Raw genomic sequence first — 18,405 nt, forward strand, 5'->3', positions numbered from 1 at the left:
ATATATATATATATATATATATATATATATATATATATATATATATACTTACCTGCAAGTGGCGAACAGATTTCACAGACGCAGAAACAGTTGGAATAAGTTAAGAAATTTATGCAGTTGGCGTTACCAACGTCTCGACCGACTCGTATCTTCTCATACATTGCGGGTCCCGCGAAATGAGGAGCCAGACGCTAGTAAACTCGGTCGTTGAATCAGTGCCAAGGCCCCGAATTTTCGAGAAACCCTCGGTGTATATAAACGAGGAAAATGTATATATCTAACATAGACTTTAAATAAAATTACGCCCAATATCCGTAGGATGACTATCGTTCTTTATTGAGTCATTCCACGTTCGATTTTCCGCTCTGTCCATCGATCGAACTCTCGAAGCGGATATATCGCGAGAAAGATCCGCCGGCACGATGACACATGTGACATAAATTTCACGTTATTTATTCTCATATTAATGTCTTCGTGAATGTTGAAAGGTGTCAGTTTCATGTTCGCCAATGTCTACATGGCTTAACTAAAATAGCGGATCGAGATTTATGGACGGTAGTATCTCTGGCGTCTAGATTTTTGAAAACTTAGTAATCATTGAACATTCTAAAAGCAAATCCAAACGAAATTGACCGGAAAAATTATATTTCATTTATTCCCCGAGTTTTCTATGTACACATCTAAGTTTTGTTTCTCTTACGGAATATGTAATGATGTGCAAAGAAATATATTTATTTCTAGAAGCGTTTCGGATTTCGATAAGTTAATTTATTGACAATGTATTTTAAAAACAATGTTGACATTGTTTTTAAATAATTAATAAATCGCAGCGCGTTATATATTATCGGATCGTATTTCGTTCAATTTTCTATGTAGATGTAAGAATATCGTAATGTACACACAAAAATGGATATACACAGGAAATCAAATCGTGTCATCTTAATCATATGGATGCAAAATATATAATTTCCGATGTGAAATGAACATCAGTTTATAAACACGATCGATTTAGACGTTGTCTGATTTATACCCATTTCTATAGAATTAATTTTAATTTCGATTTAACTTACTTTTTATCTTTTTCCTAATTCTAATTCTAATTCTTAGAATTAGAAAAGAAGGAAGAGTAAATTAAACTAGAATTAATCTCCTTTCTAAATTTTTTTAAATGAAATCTCGCTCCAAAAGAGTTAAAATACCGCTATTCGAAAAAAGTGAAAAATTTGCTCTTATCCAAAAGTGCAAATTTTTCACTCATTTTTAATAGTAGCAATATTTTAACTCTTTCGGAGTGAGATTTCACTTCAAGAATCTTAGAGAATATATTGGTGGAAACAAACGTTAAAACGTCAGAAGTCTGTCGATCAAAAGTTTCATGTCATGGAATAAATGAGAGATATCTTAAAAGTTATAGTTTTTTCTACATTGCTGTTTTGCAATGCAGATAAATTCGAGATGCTTTCTCGTAACTTTTGAGACAATCTGTTAGACAGATCATATACATATATATGTATATATACATAATATTATAACATTCTTCGAGCAAAATTCACTCCTTACTTATATATATTTATAGAAACAAGATAGGAGTGTGTCGATTTATTGATTGTGTATTATTTTAATAACTTATTACAGTACTTTATTAAATGTTAAGTTACGGTTTTATCTAGACACATTTACAGTCACAGATTTGTGTATCGCAATGGAAAGATGTATGTCGCAGAAAGGTATCGCGCGCTTCTTTTCGTGATTCAAACGGTTACAAATGATTCGATTTGTGTCTTTGTACTTCTGTGTGTCTACATGTATCTGTAGGCATCTACACGGAAAGAACGATTATAAAGTATCTTAAAGTATTTAAAAATTTAGCTAGATACAGCCTATACAGTACAAAAGCAACATTGCTGCAACGTTTACAATGTTTTGGAATGTTGCAATGTATTATTACTGGAATGACGCTGTAAGGGAGATCTGAAAATAATTTTTTTATCATTTTTGAATCAAAAAAATTATATATAGGACACTCAAACTAGAATGTTAAAACTTTTTGCAAAACTATTATCATCAAAATTTAAGCGTTCCACATAATTATTTTGACAGTCCAACAAAATCTTTTTCAGATCTGTATCGTACTAAATTTTTAGATATTTCAACAAAATTATTCTTTCCGTGTATATGTGTGTTTGTATGTCTATATATCTGCGTGTATCTGTGTATACTGTGTCTGTATCTGTGCGTTTTGTTATACATCAGTTACGTTCGCAGCGTAAAAAGGCGCGTGATCGAAATGGAAGAATCTCCGCTGTTTTAACGGGTAAAATTTCACTACCGGCAATTCTCAGCGGAGATACGAAAGAGTTAAAAAAATGGGAATAAAATTTTCTTTCATCGAGCGACTTTGTGCAGCGCTATATTTGTATTAACAGCAAATGTATGTCCTTTTATGGAAATTTCGCCGCGTACCGTTGAAGTGGATGAGATTCACGATCGGTGGATAAATCGAGTGATATTTCACACGCGTAAAAACACATTCTCGCGGTCACACACCGATGCCGAGATCTGCGATTATGCTAAACGGAGCCGGCAGTCTTTCTCGCGCATTCATATACAATTAGACACAGTCGCAGAGCGCCCTTCTACGAATCAAGCTCTATCGCTCGCTGCGGTTGCCAAATTAATTCAAAGGTAAATGATTTTGCACGCGTCTACATTCCTAAGCGAACTTTCGATCGTGTTGCATGAGATCCATGGCTCGTTACTGTGGCTAATCGTAAGTTTATCCTTCGGCGCACGCAATATGGCCGTAAGCACAGTGATCGTACTTTAAGAGAGAAATAAGCGAAAAAAAGGGGGGAGGGAAAAGAAAAGAGAGAGGGAGCTGATAATAAAAATAAAAAGAAAGAAAAAGTGAGAAAAAGAAAGAATAAGGGGGAAGGAGAAAGGGCGCGCGTGTGTTTAATAAGTATGTGTAAAACATATATTGTATAGGTGTATGTGTCGCATGGAGCGAAAAAATGTCAACCTATATAACGATTCGAAGATGGATTTCCCAGGACGAATTTTGAATATTATAGATAGAGATGAAGAGAAGAGAAAGCGGGGATAGAGAGAGACTTTTTTAGTAAGTAAATACAAAATGCATTACATGTTCTAACGTGGTGATAACATTGTTGATATTAAAACTGTACACACGGTGAGCTGTCCCGTGTAGCTGGAAATAAACACCCCTCGCTCAAGCTCGGGTCTCTCGGTAAGTCCGTTGGTGAGGGGAGGGGGAAGGGAAAGAACGTTTCCGGCGCGGATTGCGAGCGAGGCCGCGCCCGTACGTCATTATTACGAGCGGGTCATCGTCCGGGTTTCCTCGATCATTTCACCGTCCTTTGGCAGGTGGGGAGATTTACCATGAAGAATACGTTGAGCTCGATCAGCGACGCCAATATGAGGAACACGGCATACATGCACAGGCAGGCGCGACCCACTTTCGTGTCGAGCTGAAACTTGTTGGAGGCGAACGCGATGTACAGCAACATCAGGGTCGACAGCAATGATATCGCGCTGTACTCCAACCCGCCAGAATTTATACTTATGTAATGCCTGCCGGGCTGTGTGGGCGAGAAGGACGACTTGATCAACCAGGGTAGTCCGAGGCACAATAGTATATCGAACGTGTTTGATCCTATCGAATTGCTGATGCCCATTGACCCGTGTCCTGAACAGCGTAACGGATTAGTAGAAAGTATATAGTGGAGAAAAAAAGATAAAGGAGAATGTTTAAATATTTCCGTTTTTTTGTTATTATAACTGTAATTTTTACGAATGTTTAGGCTAATATTCATAATCGAATCTTATATTTAAAACCGTCATTGTATAATTTTAAAATGTTATAAACCAAATCACAGAGCTCTATTTTGGCATCTTAGGACATTACTTCACCGACTGCAATCTGGATCTTTTTCGACAAAAAAGTAAAATTTTATTCTTGGAGTCCAGTTTCTTTATTAAGTTATACATTTTTAAGCAATTTTTTTCCTTATTTTTTTTATCAAATAAAAATTTTAACATTTAAAAAACTATTTGGCAATGTAATAGAAATGTTGGAAAGTAACCTTGAATTTTTTGCATTTTTTTTGAAAACTTCGAATTTACAGTAAATAAAAAACTTGTGCTGGACAAGAAAGATCCAGATTGCAGACGAAAAGTTAAAGCGATCTTGAGATGAAAACAACTATCAACTTTAAACAAAACTTTCGGATTTCGACACGGTATGCACCTTTGAAATTACCGAGCGCCATTCGCACTCTTATAACTCAACCAAAATGAATTTCTTTTCATGATGTCTAACAGCTTTTATCCATTTCTATCGCACTAATGTCTAAAATTTTGTACTAGTTCTCAAATATACTCTCATTACTGCTATTTCTTACTACCATCTTATAAAATATATAACCATACTAAGATCCGAGTATGAAAAAAAATGTACATCAAAATTTGTCTGCCATAGTAAATATTCATTTACAAGATTAATTATACGAAAAAAATGTTGCTATTTCTTATTACCATCTTACAAAACACACAACCGTATTAAGATCCGAAAATGAAAAAATATACATCAAAATATTTCTGTCATAGTAAATATTCACTTACAAGATTAATTATATGAAAAGAATTTTTATTAAAGTATCTAAAAATCTAGCTAGATCTAAAAATAATTTTGTTGGACCATCAAAATAATTACATAAGAATCTTAACCATAATAAGTAATGCTACAAAAAATTTTAATATTCTAGCAACCAGTATGAGCGTCTCATAATTATAATGGTTCAACCAAATTTTTTTCAAATCGGCTAAATTTTCTAGCTAAATTTTTAAATATTTTAGCAAAACCTTTCCGTTGGCAATATAAGTATATGTGTTGATATCTGTATACCTTGTTTCGCGACAATTACGCTCGATACGGCTTCGGGTACGCTAGTTCCTGCCGCGAGAAAAGTGATACCCATTACGGAATCTGGTATCTTTAGAGTGTCTCCTAAAAGAATGAAATGTGTTTACATCAAATCTTTAAATAATTCTACATAATAAAATAAAGATTCTTTCATTACAATTTTCTTTTTTGTCGTTTTTTAAATAGCGAGAGAGCGACATGCCAAAGACAACTTATTTTTTCAAATAGAATAAACTTCGATTTGGAATCAATGTTAATGTAAAATTTTATCAAATATTTTTCACAAATTATTTTGATACTCGACGACATGTTTGTTCACATTTAAGCTTCAAATTAAAATGATCACTCACCGATTATAGTGATCATCCACGCTACTACATAGCTGAGTGATCCAATCCATATAATACACATCAGGAATGTGACAGGGAACCAATTCTTGAATCGTGGCTTCTCACAATCGGGAATTGTGCACATAAATACTAGATGAATGGGCCATGTTGTGACCCAAGTTGTCTTCCTTAACCATCCAGCATGCGCTGGCCACACCAAGAGCTCGTATTCGTAATCTGTTATACATGTTATACATGAGAATTTCAAATTCGACAGATATATTGTCTATTGTTTATGTTTATAGTGTTCTTATAAGTATCTTAACATAAAATTGTGATCTGATAAAATTATAAAATTACATAATATTTACGTAAAACATATATCGATAGCTTATTAGCTAAACTTGTCAAATTTAAATATTCAATCTCTGATTTTGATAGTAATTAACTGTCTGGAAATTTCCACTCGTAAGTGCTTAATTGTACTTGACCGATCAAGTGGTTGTCACGAAATATATTTCGCATCGTTTTATATTATTCGCAAATACCGTCATTATGTCACAGCTGCATGGAAGATATTGTCACCATTGACAATCGACAAAAGAAATAGATTTGATTAGATTAGACTAGGAAAGTAAATATTTGTATATGTGACTAATGTAATAAATTCTACGCGACAAATTATATTTTACGTAACAAACCGTTCATGACTGTCGATATTATAAATATCGTGTATTAAAAAATTTAGAAGGAAATAAACTTACCAGGATCTGGATTCTCTTCCTGCGTTTTTGTCCCACCATTTTGTAGCGGAACATCGATAGTGGCTATCTGCTCCACACGATCGCCAGGAGATTGTAATTTATCCGTTCTTGGTAAGTGAATGTCGCTAGAATCTGTGAGAAACACACATTATTTATATATTTTATATTTTATGTAGAAATCCGAAATTATCATGATTCAAAATTTTCTTTTTATTCTTTTAAAAATTATTATTACTATTATTATTAAAATAATTAAAGATTTAAACTTTTTTAAGTTAAATTCTTCAAACTCGGTCGTCAAAAACGTGATTGAAAGTAGTGGAGATTTTATTGTAAAAATGCTATATAGTTATGTCTTCGACATGAAATCAATTTAATTTAAATATCATTCAGACAAGTAAAAGTAAAATCGAAAAATAATCTATTAAAACTAAAAAATCCAAAAAACGTGAGATCGAAATAACGGCCTTACCTGTTGTAACTCGTGGGCCGTCTGAAGATATTTGATTGTCGTTCGTACGGAATCTAGTACACCGTTGGAACGATTTATCCCAATACATCACGGCAATATAAACAATGTATAACAGCACCAATGTTAATGCTTCGTACCATTCCACCCGTTCGTCGTGTATAATGCATATCAAAATTGCGACTGTGACACCGTAAGCGAGACAATCTCTACTGACAGGCCACCAATCTAAAGGCACCAACTGTATATGAAAAGAAAAATAGTTATTATGTGCGAAATTACAAATATTCAATATTAATGTTTTATATACATATAATGTATAATATTGTTATTATAAAATTTACAATAAATCTAAGATTATTACAAAAAAAATACAGAATGTGCTAAACTTAGAAATAAATAATTTTGCTTTTTGTTTAATTTTGCGAAATTTACGTTATAATATAATTTACGTACATGACATTTACGTACATATTTATATAAATATATTTCCTTCGATAACATTGATTACGTATCATGATGCATTTTTTACGCACATCGCTATCAATTATTAATCAATCTGTTATCAATTTGATACGTATCTATTAACGATAAAGTTCGTCTGCTGTCATTTACTCATAATTATTTAAAGTAAAAAATATGCTAAAATACATACACTATTAAAAAATATAAGAAAATGTACTGTCATCAAATTTAATTACGTAATTGTAGATAGATGGCTTGTCATTTGTATCTGAAGTTGGAAATATCGCAATATAAATGAATATCAAAATATATTTATTCATATAATAATCTGTTTTAAAAATATATACATATGTCTATTAAAACTTGCATTTATTTCCGCAAAAAGTATCCTAATCGTATATTTTAATTTTGAGCTACTGTGTCTTTTGAATGTGTAGTATTGTAAATTTTTTGAAATATAGCTAAATTTCTTTTCTCGTGCTTTTCGTATCTATTAAATTTCTCAAAACTATAAAACACACTTGGCAACTTACCATTCCTGCACCGATGCCGCAACAAGCTGGGACAGCCAGGATGTTGAATACTGCGGAACCTACTATCGTCCCGACGCCAATGTCACCTTCCGTGATGAATGTTCCGATGGCATTCACGAATAATTCTGGGGCCGACGTCGCCGCCGCCATAAACGTCGCACCGGCTACGTCTTTTGACATCGAGAGTGCTGAAATGCAACATCAGCCTTGATTTACCTTTATAATTTTCTACACATATATTTTGCGTGCAAAGTGTGAATCACCGAATATTCTCGAGGTAAAATATATTTATTTTTACCACGAATCTTTGCGCAACTAATCTAAAAAAGAATAAAAAAAAAAATTCGCATATTACATAAAGTCTATGAATCTATAAGAAATTTTCTTTTTCGCTAAAAAAAAGATTCCAGTTAATAGCAAATAAATTATTTTAAAATTCAAATGTAAGAAATGCGTCGGACATATTTTTTTAACGTGTACTCGTCATACATTTAGCGAGCAATATGACTGTCATCTGATCCTCTTTTGACACTTAACAAACATTCCTATTTGCGTAAATTGAACTCAGACCTCGAATGGTTACGTTTAGCGTTGTGATAACGAGAATAGAACAGACGCGTATTTCAAGAAATGTCGTGAGAACAGAATGAGGAACTGTTACAATAATTGAAGATGTTCCTGGCGCCCGCAGTGACGCAGATATGCTGCAGCATGGGCATCGATTCGACAGCCGCATCTCGCGTATCTAAACGGTTGCATGAATTTAGCTCGATATTGTTAAACGTGCCAAAATCTGCTTTGCAAAATCCGATCTACATCTTTAGCTATATTTTGCGAAGATCGATTGGCATCACTTGTGCTTTGAATAAACAAATGTCTTTATGCGCGTGTCTGTCTACATGTGTATAGTGTGTTTATAACCAAGAGCCTATAATCTCAAGAAGAAACAAAGATTACTAACAGAAAACTGTTGTAATAATCTATCTTTATATATAAGATGTATAAGATATATAAGTGCGAGCGTAGCGTAGCGGCAGCGCACGAGACTGCTATGTCAGAGAAGATCTCGGGTTCGATCCCAGGCAGAACCGAAAAATTTTTCGAACGCTCGGAGCTCCTCTTGGAAAGTAATGATAAATCATCGAGAATATTCTTTGCCAAGAAAACTCTTCTAACAAAAATCATCGTTTGGAATCGAAGTTTAAACAATGGTACCATATGACTGTGTCATATCAGCGTGCGCATCACAGGCACATAAAAGAAGTTACATTACGTCTTTATTGTCAGTAAAGTGTATCATGGCAGCAGATAATAGACCAGGTTCGCATTTTTCTAGCACTTCTTTTTCCCATTGTGCTAGAAAAATGCGAACCTGATCTATTATGTGCTGCCATGATACATTTTACTGGATAATAATCTATATAAAGTATCATGACAACAGACAATAGACTAGGTTCGCATTTTTGTAATTAATTTCACTATTACTTTTTTTCTATACTATGCCACGCTCACACTTATACGTCATACTTTCGCCCTCTCAATTTTTCGCCCTCTCAATAGATAAAACAGATATTCAAGTTGTTCCTAAGCAAAGTTAGCAAAATTAACAAAATTAAACTGTTAAAACTTAATCAAGATAATTAATATAAAAAAATATAGCGCGCGAAGTTTTATTCAGTAATAATACTTGATAATTAAATGATAAAATAAAACTTTATTAAGTTTGATTCGAGACTAATTTAAGAAGAGAATTTCGTTACTTATTTGTTAAAGTTTAGTTATTAATGTACAGGCATTTTAATTTCATTTTCGATCTTAATATTTGATAATATTCATATGCAAATTTACAACATTTTTTAGTCTTATGAATTGCGCGCTGCGATTTGATTTGTCTTTTTAATTACAGATTTGTTTGATAAGAACCAAATATAAACGAAATTTATACCGATAAGAATAAATTAAATAAATGACAGATTCTTATTTACTTTATTTTCATTGGTCTAAATTTCATTATATTTGATTCTTATCAAACAGATCTATAATTGAAAAGATATATCGCCTTTAATATATGTTTTGTATGACTCAAATACAATCAATCAATTTTTTAATTTTCAAATTATACTATGTATTTTTTTATATCATTTTGGAAATTTCATAAGTTCGCAGAAGCAAAGCTAAACGGTATTTAAACTTTTTAGTCCTTAATATACGCGCAAGCATAGAAAGTTAGAGAAAAAGATATAAATGCAACCCTTACCGTGACATATTTTTTCTACAGCAGGTACGAAGAATTTATCGCATACTACTGCTAAAGCGATAAATAAATAAAGCGACACGATGACGTGTACAACAACGGCACCGCCTTGTCTTTGCTCTTCATCAAACAAGTCGTGTGGAAAATCTTCTATAGCCGGTGGCGTACAATTTATACCTAAAAACGTAAGTTATCTTTTGAATAAAATTCACAATACGACACACAATTGTAGCAATCACCAGCAGCATTCATCTTCTCTAAAATTTTTGCCGAAAGCTTGAAGGAATAATTTCATTTGAGTCATTCCTTGTTTCCATTGCGAAGAAATTTTATTAGCAAATTTGAGTAACAAACACTGCGTTTCATACGGGAGCATTGACCTTACAACAGAATCTTTGAGTTACTTCATCGCAGGGTTGGGCAGTAATGTATTACTTGTAAACTTGTCGTTACCGTTGTTACTTATTAAATAACAAATTGGTAACGACGTTATATTTTTTATTAGTAACAATAATAATAAAGCAGTTACATTTTTTGGGTAACGGTTATGAATATAATCGTTACTTTTATCGTTTTATAAAAGTACATATGTATAGAACGTGCATACACGAGTTTGAAAAGGGAGTGTTATGTTTGATCATGTTGCAATTAATCATAATCATTACGGATCTCGAAAAGAATTGGTCAATTAGCGACAAATTGGATGTCAGTCTAAAAAAAGATCATCAGAATTCGATAAAAAAGCAATGGAATAACGGAATTGTAATGAATCGGTACTCTTTAAGTGATATTGCTAACGAGTTACTTTTTCCAGAATAACGAATTACGGTAACGAGTTACTTTTTAAAAGTAATTTTCCCAACCCTGCTTCGTTGACATCATAAGCATTATCATGAATGTTAGATTAGACTTGTTTTCTTTCATTCTTTTTTTCAAAAGATATTTAAATTTTTAAGCTTAGCGCATAAATCAACGCTACCACTGTTGAACCATGAAATCTGGACAATTTATTATTTCACGATATTGTATAATCACAAAATATCTGTTTTAATGAAATCTACATATTTGAGATGAATTTGCTTGAAGATGAAGCTTCCATCGAGAAACATTTTATTCCGCGATCTCGCTGTTTACTTTTTTCGTGATCGATCCTCCCACTTCGAGGTATGATTTTCGCCGCACCTTGTGCTCATTCGTTGCAATCGCATAATACCCGAATGTACCGGATGTACCGCACCTAGACACACTCGTATTCGATGAAATGGATTTTTTTTGCCATTGCATAATGCGAGATACAGTGCGTATTAACTAAATCGGACACACAGCGTGGTTTCCATTTATAGATCGCGACGCAGAAGAGCATTTTCCAAGCGTTTTCGGTAATCTCCACGAGCGCGCGTTCTTCCGTCCTGCGTTTACGTCACGCGCGTTCGCGAGATATTAACGGTATAAAACGTCGTCAATTACGTGTTTGCTGCTTTAATGTAAAGCAGAGGCTTTTTCCTCGGCATCACACGACTCTGCTCATGGGTTAATACGATAAGAGCCGAGGGAAGAGCTTAAAGTTAACCATTATCTTTTTAGAGTCTGCCGGCAGCTCGTTCTGGCGCTAAGAGGGAACGGAGAGGCGCGTGGTGTAACGAGGAGGTAGATCGAGGAGGTGGTTACGAAATCGGTATATTAGCACGTACGTTGACTCGCCGAATAGGAACGTTCTCGCTGAAATGCTGAACGCTGACACGAAATGTCACGCATGCACCGGGCGGCCGACGCGACGTCGGCAGCGCGACGGTATGACGGTCCAAATCGGATCGTGTGGTGGTAAGATAACGATACGCCAAGTAGGAAACGTCTCGTTACCGTCCGCCATTACTTCAATTTTATGGAACCGTCGTGTCGTGCCGAATTATTTGGCGAACGGAGCCCGTGGTACAAAAGTGCCCTAAAAGCGAAAAAGCCTGTATATACGATTGATCACGTACACGCACCGAATATACTGACCGACCAGCTCGTTAGCGTCAATTTTAACGAACGAATTCTCAAAGGCGATACTTCACAGACCGTTTACCGAACTGTCGACTTGTGTCGCGAGATACACGTTCCCTCCATTTTTGGAAAATATCGATTTCACTATCTGATTGTCAGGTTTTCATCCGGATGTCATGTTGCCGATTTAAAAAAGAACTGAAAAATTTTTCTATTTTGAAACGTATCTTCAAGTATTGTCAGGATAGATTTTTCTTTGCGTATAAACGGTATTTGGAGATATATCGACACGTGAATTTTTGTACGACGGAAAATCATGCACGAAGAGAATTTTTTCTTAGAATTTACCTTAAAAATATGATAGTAATGAGACAACATTGTATTCCAAGAATTTTATAATGGAAATTTCCCTCATTCATTAATAAAACTACAATAAAGTATAAAATAAGTTTGATTAATTTTACTGAAGTGCATAGTAAAAATCTTTAAAATAATGTATTGTACCACAACTATCATATTTTCGGGGTAAATTTTAAAATTTTCTCCGTGTGGATTGCGAAAAAAATTTAGAAATTTAGAAATAAATTCCGAATTTTCCACAAGAATTAAAGATTCCAATGAAATCTCTCCTTATTTTGAAAAATTGCCAATTTTATTGATGCGAATGTTACGCAGCCGCTGTCTTATTGTGATTACGAATTTCCGCTTCAATTAGAATCACATTAAACGAGACAACGATAAATCATTTCTGTAAATGTGATAGATGAAACAAATAATTAAGACATATCGTGAAAAATACTTTCTAGATATAATAGAGAATAGGCATTATTTATTCAGATGGCACTTACAATGATCGCTCTTTTTCTGAATTATCAATCTTGCTCACTTGAAGCATTTTATCGGATCACCGCAATATGCGTCCAATCTAAATTATCCTTTTAATAGATTAAATATCGTCAAAATAATGGCGGTAAGTTCGTGACGGATTACTTAATTACACCGTCGCCTTATGCGACTGTCGCGTTGCACGATAAAAGTTATCAACAATATTTTTATTTATATATAAAGATTATATATATATTTTTAAATATTTTAATTTTTTCTGCCCCTTTCCTGTCTTTTTTCTCTTCTTGTCTCGAGGAGACGATCATGCGAACGTGTGCGTATTGGTGCCTCTTACCGGTATATATCGCTATGTGACTGGATGTGACTTCCTACCGATTAAGCAGCCTAAAGAAGTTAAATTGCTCTCATTCAACTTGGCAGAACAGATGCCATTCATGTCTAATGTACGTCGTATAAACGTAGATATATCACGACGACTCAACGACTCTCCCGGGCTCTACGGCGATTCGTTTGGTCGGAAGGGCGCGGCGCAAGTTGCCGGCGGACGGTGGCCGATGGACGGATGGACGAATAATCGGTTAACTGCCGAATCGTCGATAATCAGCGCGATGTTCCCGCAATTAACAGAGTTCCCTTCGCACCTTTGATGTAGCTTTAAAATCCTTTTAATCCTACGATTTTTCCCTTAATCGCTTTCCTTTCCGCGAAGGCACTAGGGGTATATCCACATAAATTTGCATAAGCGTATAAAAAAAAATTATCCAATCACATTTCTTCTATAAAAACGCATATAAAATCTGATTGGATAATTTTCTTTATGCATACATTTATGTAGTTATGCAAGTTTGTGTGTGGATATATCCTAATCGTAGCCTCGACATCTTTATGAGATATATTATAGCCACAGAGAACACTATAAATACAATATCGTAACGCAGGAGATGTAAACGAACGGTTCACATTAATTATTCATCGCGCATTTCGCGTAATCGTCGCACTTTGCGAAAGACAGAAGAGAAGCGATTTAAATCGATATCGTTAAACAAGAATAATGATAATAAACGAATTATAATGGAATGCTAAGAGAATAATGTTCTTTACTTCCTTTTAAAATTGTTATTTTTAGACAAAAAAATATTGTCGACTTTTATTTAATACTTTTATATAAACCTTCAGTTGAATCGACTTTATTATATTTGTCTAAATTCTATTCGTATATCATTTAAATTGATTGAAAGAATGCACACACTTTTATTAACTTATAAATGTTGTCATTGTAATCAAATTAAGCAGCGTTAAATGATCTCTGATCGACATCAAGTATAGTGTTACTAATTTCCGTGTAATTATGATGATTGATAATTAATCTATAATTTTTTATTCCAAATATACTTTCGTAAAAAATATCTATTATAAATTATTCCAATATGCTTTTATGAAAAAAATATCCGTTAGAAATAATAAATCTCATTTGTATATAATCAATTATTCAAAATATTGATTTGTTTTCTTAATTGCCCATTTACAATAAATATTAGAACACATGAAAGAGTTGATATTCTTGAGTAAATATCCTTTTTTTGACTAAAAAATAAAAAGGTTATTTTTTTTTTTTTTCAAAGAATGTGGTTATGAGCTGTTCGATTTAATTGTGTTAATTGGATGTTGCGAGTGAATTGTACTAGATAAGTAAATGACAAAGAACATGTTAGGATGATGAGCGTTTTTATTAATTCATTAATTCATTAATTCTATTTAATGATGCTTAATGAGTTGCTTTAAGCTGTCTAAAGCTTTCCAACGTTCTCGGCTCAAAACTTTTTCGCTGGACTGTAGCGTTAATTATGTACACAATTAATACATTAATTATATACTTTTGCGAACATTGTTTTTATTAAAGATTAATGTAAGCGAATGTTATATGTCTAAAAAATACAGTGCAGAGATAAATTTTTACATTGTCAATGTTAATATGTCATTAATAGGCTTACAACTTTTATGAATAATTTAAAAAATATTTTGGGAAACATTTTCAGAAAATTCATAAGTTTTTTAACTACTTTTGGACGTTTAAATAACTTAATTAATTCTGATCGATTTGCTCGAAAATAATAGATACATTTATAATAAAAATGATATTTTTGACAATTCGCTGAAAACTTATTTTTGCATTTTACATAACCAGAATATGTTTATTGACATCTTACTGGAAAAGAGAATAATCTAATTATAATGTACGTTTGATAGTTGGTCGTCGAGTTAAATTAAATTATATATATATAATAAAAATAAATTCGAAGCGTTTATTGGTGATAAAAATTATTTTAATTTTGCTGAATTGTGTATGTATGTGTATGTTAATATGAATAAAATATACACTACTTGCGCAGTTCACACGTGTTGCATAATTTATCTTCCACAAAATAATTTATCTTCCTATGACATGTCTCCCGTCATTTTTTAAAAGATTTGTAAAAGAACTCAATGAAAGTTGATTAATTATTCCACAGTTTTTAAGTAGTCAATATTTATTTACAATTTTTAAATTAGGTAATAAATCAATTTTTGTATGAATACATGCATAGTTGGTGATTTATTTTCGTGCATAAACAATATAAACAAAAGAGTGCCATATAATATAATCATATACAAGAAGCAATATATACACACAAGCAATTTTTCATCCGTAAATAAAATAAAAATATATCTGCATCCACATATAGCGAAATGCACTTAGAAATTATTTGCATCTACTCACATGGAACACTTCATAAATACATTTGAGACTACACTTTAATAAATTTTTAAAGTTTGCAAATCTAAATGATATTTGAATAATTCTCTTTAATATATAAACTACAAACAAACATGTATTTATGAGACATAAGCATTCAATGATCTGTTATTCATGAAAGTGCAATGTCATCTAGTCATTTAGTAATTCTAGAAATAAAGGGAAAAGGAAAGAAAGCAAAGAGTAAATTTTTTTTTGAGAATATTGTGCTAAAATTAAAGTTAAAATGAAGAAAAAATAAAAATTAAATGAAACAAAAATGGAAAGAGATCTTCAGGTTTAATCATAGAACCTGCAAGCACTATGATCGAATGTACAGTCAAAGAGAAAAAGAACAAAGCGAGAAAGGTTAAATTTGGTAAGTGGTTAAATTTGACAGATGCAGAAAATGAAGAAAATCAAAGAGAACAAAATGAAATGAGAACAAAATGAAAAAATGTATACTTGAGGTATTTATATTGACTTCGTATAATGTCACGAATATCGCGAATACAATAAGGGGATTGCATTTGTATGTATTTTTAACTGAGCACTTTCTTCACCAAAACGGCCACGGGTTTTCTCGCTCATCATTTATCGTGGGATGGATCGACACAGAGAACATCCAGACGCAGAGAACATCCCAGAGAACACATAGGCAACCTATGTGATTTCCGCACATTCCCCGTTTTCACAGTGCGACAATTCTCGCATTCGCGGCGAAGAGCACCAAAAGAGGAAAAAAGCGAATGGAGGAGAAGAAACGAGGTGAAAAAGCACACCAAATGCACCCGTGTGTTCGCCACCCGTCTCCCATTTCCTGTTTCTCTAAAATTTTTTTCATGTCTCGTCGGTCCACGTCGTTTCTCTCCCGATTTCCCCCGGATGCGCGGGTCAACACCATCCTCGCATCATGTGCGAAACTGTTTCAACACGTCGCGGTCTTCTCCGGTGCGATATTATCGAAAATAAGATTCAAACACACCTCCTCCTAGGTCAGTCGTATCCATGTTGTCAATCCCGTTGTCACACACATACTACATTAACATCTACTCCGAAGTCCGACATCGTTTGTTGGAATCGCCCCTCCCTCTGGCTCTTCTCTCGCGCGTAGCGCCTGTTGCTGGATCATGCCGCATGTAAGTTCCAGCCACAAGCCAACGAAGCTTCCGAAATTTGCGATACGCATCCGTCACTTTCGAGTAATCACGACATAATGGACCGGAAGGAAAATATATCGTATTTCTCTTGATGTAATTTTGCAAGCACACTTTGTCGTATGCACTTTGTTGAAGTCGTTTGTACAAATTTGCGAGAACGACGCCGAAATGAAGAGACATAGAATGAAGCAACTTCAGTAACAATAGACTAATATCTTGTTCTTGGAATTCATACGTATCTTTTCATGATTGCTGATAAATTAATACATCATACGGAAGAATATAATTTTAGAACAATTGAGTACTGTTGCAATTCACGGACTCTTCTGATTTGATCAGAGAATACTTATCAGTATTAAAAATAATGCAATTAAAAACGTATTGTAATATCGCGCGTGTAATGTTAATTCTAATGCAGACGCATCGATGTAGATGCCAGAGACTTATGTGTTAAATCAATATAGATAACATGGTGATTTAGTGCGTCTGCACCAGACGAATTACACACGTGAGTGTATAATACAACCTAAGCTCTCGAGAGACTCTCGAGCTCGAGTCCTCAAACTAGATTTAAGTTCTTAGGGGAAACTTAGAGACAAGAGCGATTTTATTTTGTGTTTATTACTAATTAGAAGTTTATCTTATTAGAAGTTTATCTTATTAGAATATTAGAATAATAAAAATTGTAACATTTGATTAAGATCTCTATAAAAAACACTATATATAAATAATGACATATTTTATAAAAGATTTAAGTCAAACTTCCATTTGACACAAACTAAAAATAACGTAACATCAACATTTTTATTTCGCACTCAATAATATAAATGTACTATAACATATTCTAGTTAACAAATAATGATTTAAAAATATTTTAAAAACATTTTTGAAAATATTTAAAAAATATTTTTAAAAACGTTAAAAATGAATTGAGTTACTCCTTTTTCATAAAAAAAAAATATTTATTTTAATATTTAAGATTTAATATTTAATATTTTAATATTTAAACAACATTTCTTTAACGTTTAAAAAAATATTTACTAACAGTCAGCAAAAATGTTTTTAAAAGTGTTTTTAAAATTACGTAAAAAACACATTTCTAAAAATATTTTTTAAGTAGTTGAGTCACCTTTTCTAAAAAACATTTATTTTAACATTTGAAAAAATCGTTTTTCTTCTGTTTGAAAATTATTTTAATAGCAATTTAATTAGCAAATAATGTTTTTAAAGATATTTTAAGAAGCATTATCTACTGTAAAGTACGATAATTATTTAAATACATTACTTGGAATCCAATTTTAAGTTCGTCTTTAAGATATTTCAAAATTTCAATACCATTTGAATAAATGTTAAATGAATGCTTTTTCAAACCATTATTGCAATGAGTAATGTAACACATTACTCATGGCAATAACAAATATTAAATTAATTGATTAAATAATAAATGAGTAATGTAACACATTACTCATGGCAATAACAAATATTAAATTAATTGATTAAATAATAAATGTCAAATAAATGTTTTTAAGGTTACATTTTAAATAAATAATATAAAATAAATATCAAATTAATGTTGAATAAGTATTAAATAAGTGTTTTTTCAAATTATTATTGTAAATTGAATTTTAATAAATGTAAATATTAAATTGAAATTAAATAAATATTAAATAAATGTTTTCTCCAAATCACATTGTTACAAATAAATAATTAACATGAATATTAAATGTACTACAACATATTAATGTGAATATAAATGTTAAGTAAATGTTCCATTATATTATTATTTCATATGAATAATTAAGGTAAAATAAATGCTTAATAAGCATTTAATAAATATTATTTTTACAATGAATTGTATAATGTATAATTAACGAAAAATAA

At 32.4% G+C, this 18,405-nt stretch overlaps 1 protein-coding gene across 1 annotated transcript; it reads right to left on the bottom strand.

The window, feature by feature from the left end:
* Positions 1 to 3,365: 3,365 nt before the first annotated feature.
* On the bottom strand, positions 3,366 to 16,374 carry LOC105624109 (sodium/potassium/calcium exchanger 4). Its single transcript, XM_012205468.1, has 8 exons — positions 16,350 to 16,374; positions 9,763 to 9,936; positions 7,506 to 7,693; positions 6,511 to 6,748; positions 6,039 to 6,170; positions 5,296 to 5,511; positions 4,928 to 5,029; positions 3,366 to 3,709 (listed from the first exon to the last, which is right to left on the bottom strand). Exons 1-8 carry the CDS (start codon positions 16,372 to 16,374, stop codon positions 3,366 to 3,368), a joined length of 1,419 nt encoding a protein of 472 aa, XP_012060858.1.
* Positions 16,375 to 18,405: the final 2,031 nt, after the last annotated feature.

This window comes from Atta cephalotes, assembly GCF_000143395.1.
Source record: "Atta cephalotes unplaced genomic scaffold scaffold00073, whole genome shotgun sequence".
NCBI classification, from domain to species: domain Eukaryota; kingdom Metazoa; phylum Arthropoda; class Insecta; order Hymenoptera; family Formicidae; genus Atta; species Atta cephalotes.

Bases quoted from the DNA above. Each gene is read 5' to 3' on its own strand.
- LOC105624109 (XM_012205468.1), bottom strand. From the start codon at position 16,374: ATGGATACGACTGACCTAGGAGGAG. The intron at 7,694-9,762 runs GTAAGGGTTGCA...GTTGCATTTCAG, and splicing joins TGTAGAAAAAATATGTCACG to CACTCTCGATGTCAAAAGAC. The intron at 6,171-6,510 runs GTAAGGCCGTTA...TGTTTCTCACAG, and splicing joins CGGCCCACGAGTTACAACAG to ATTCTAGCGACATTCACTTA.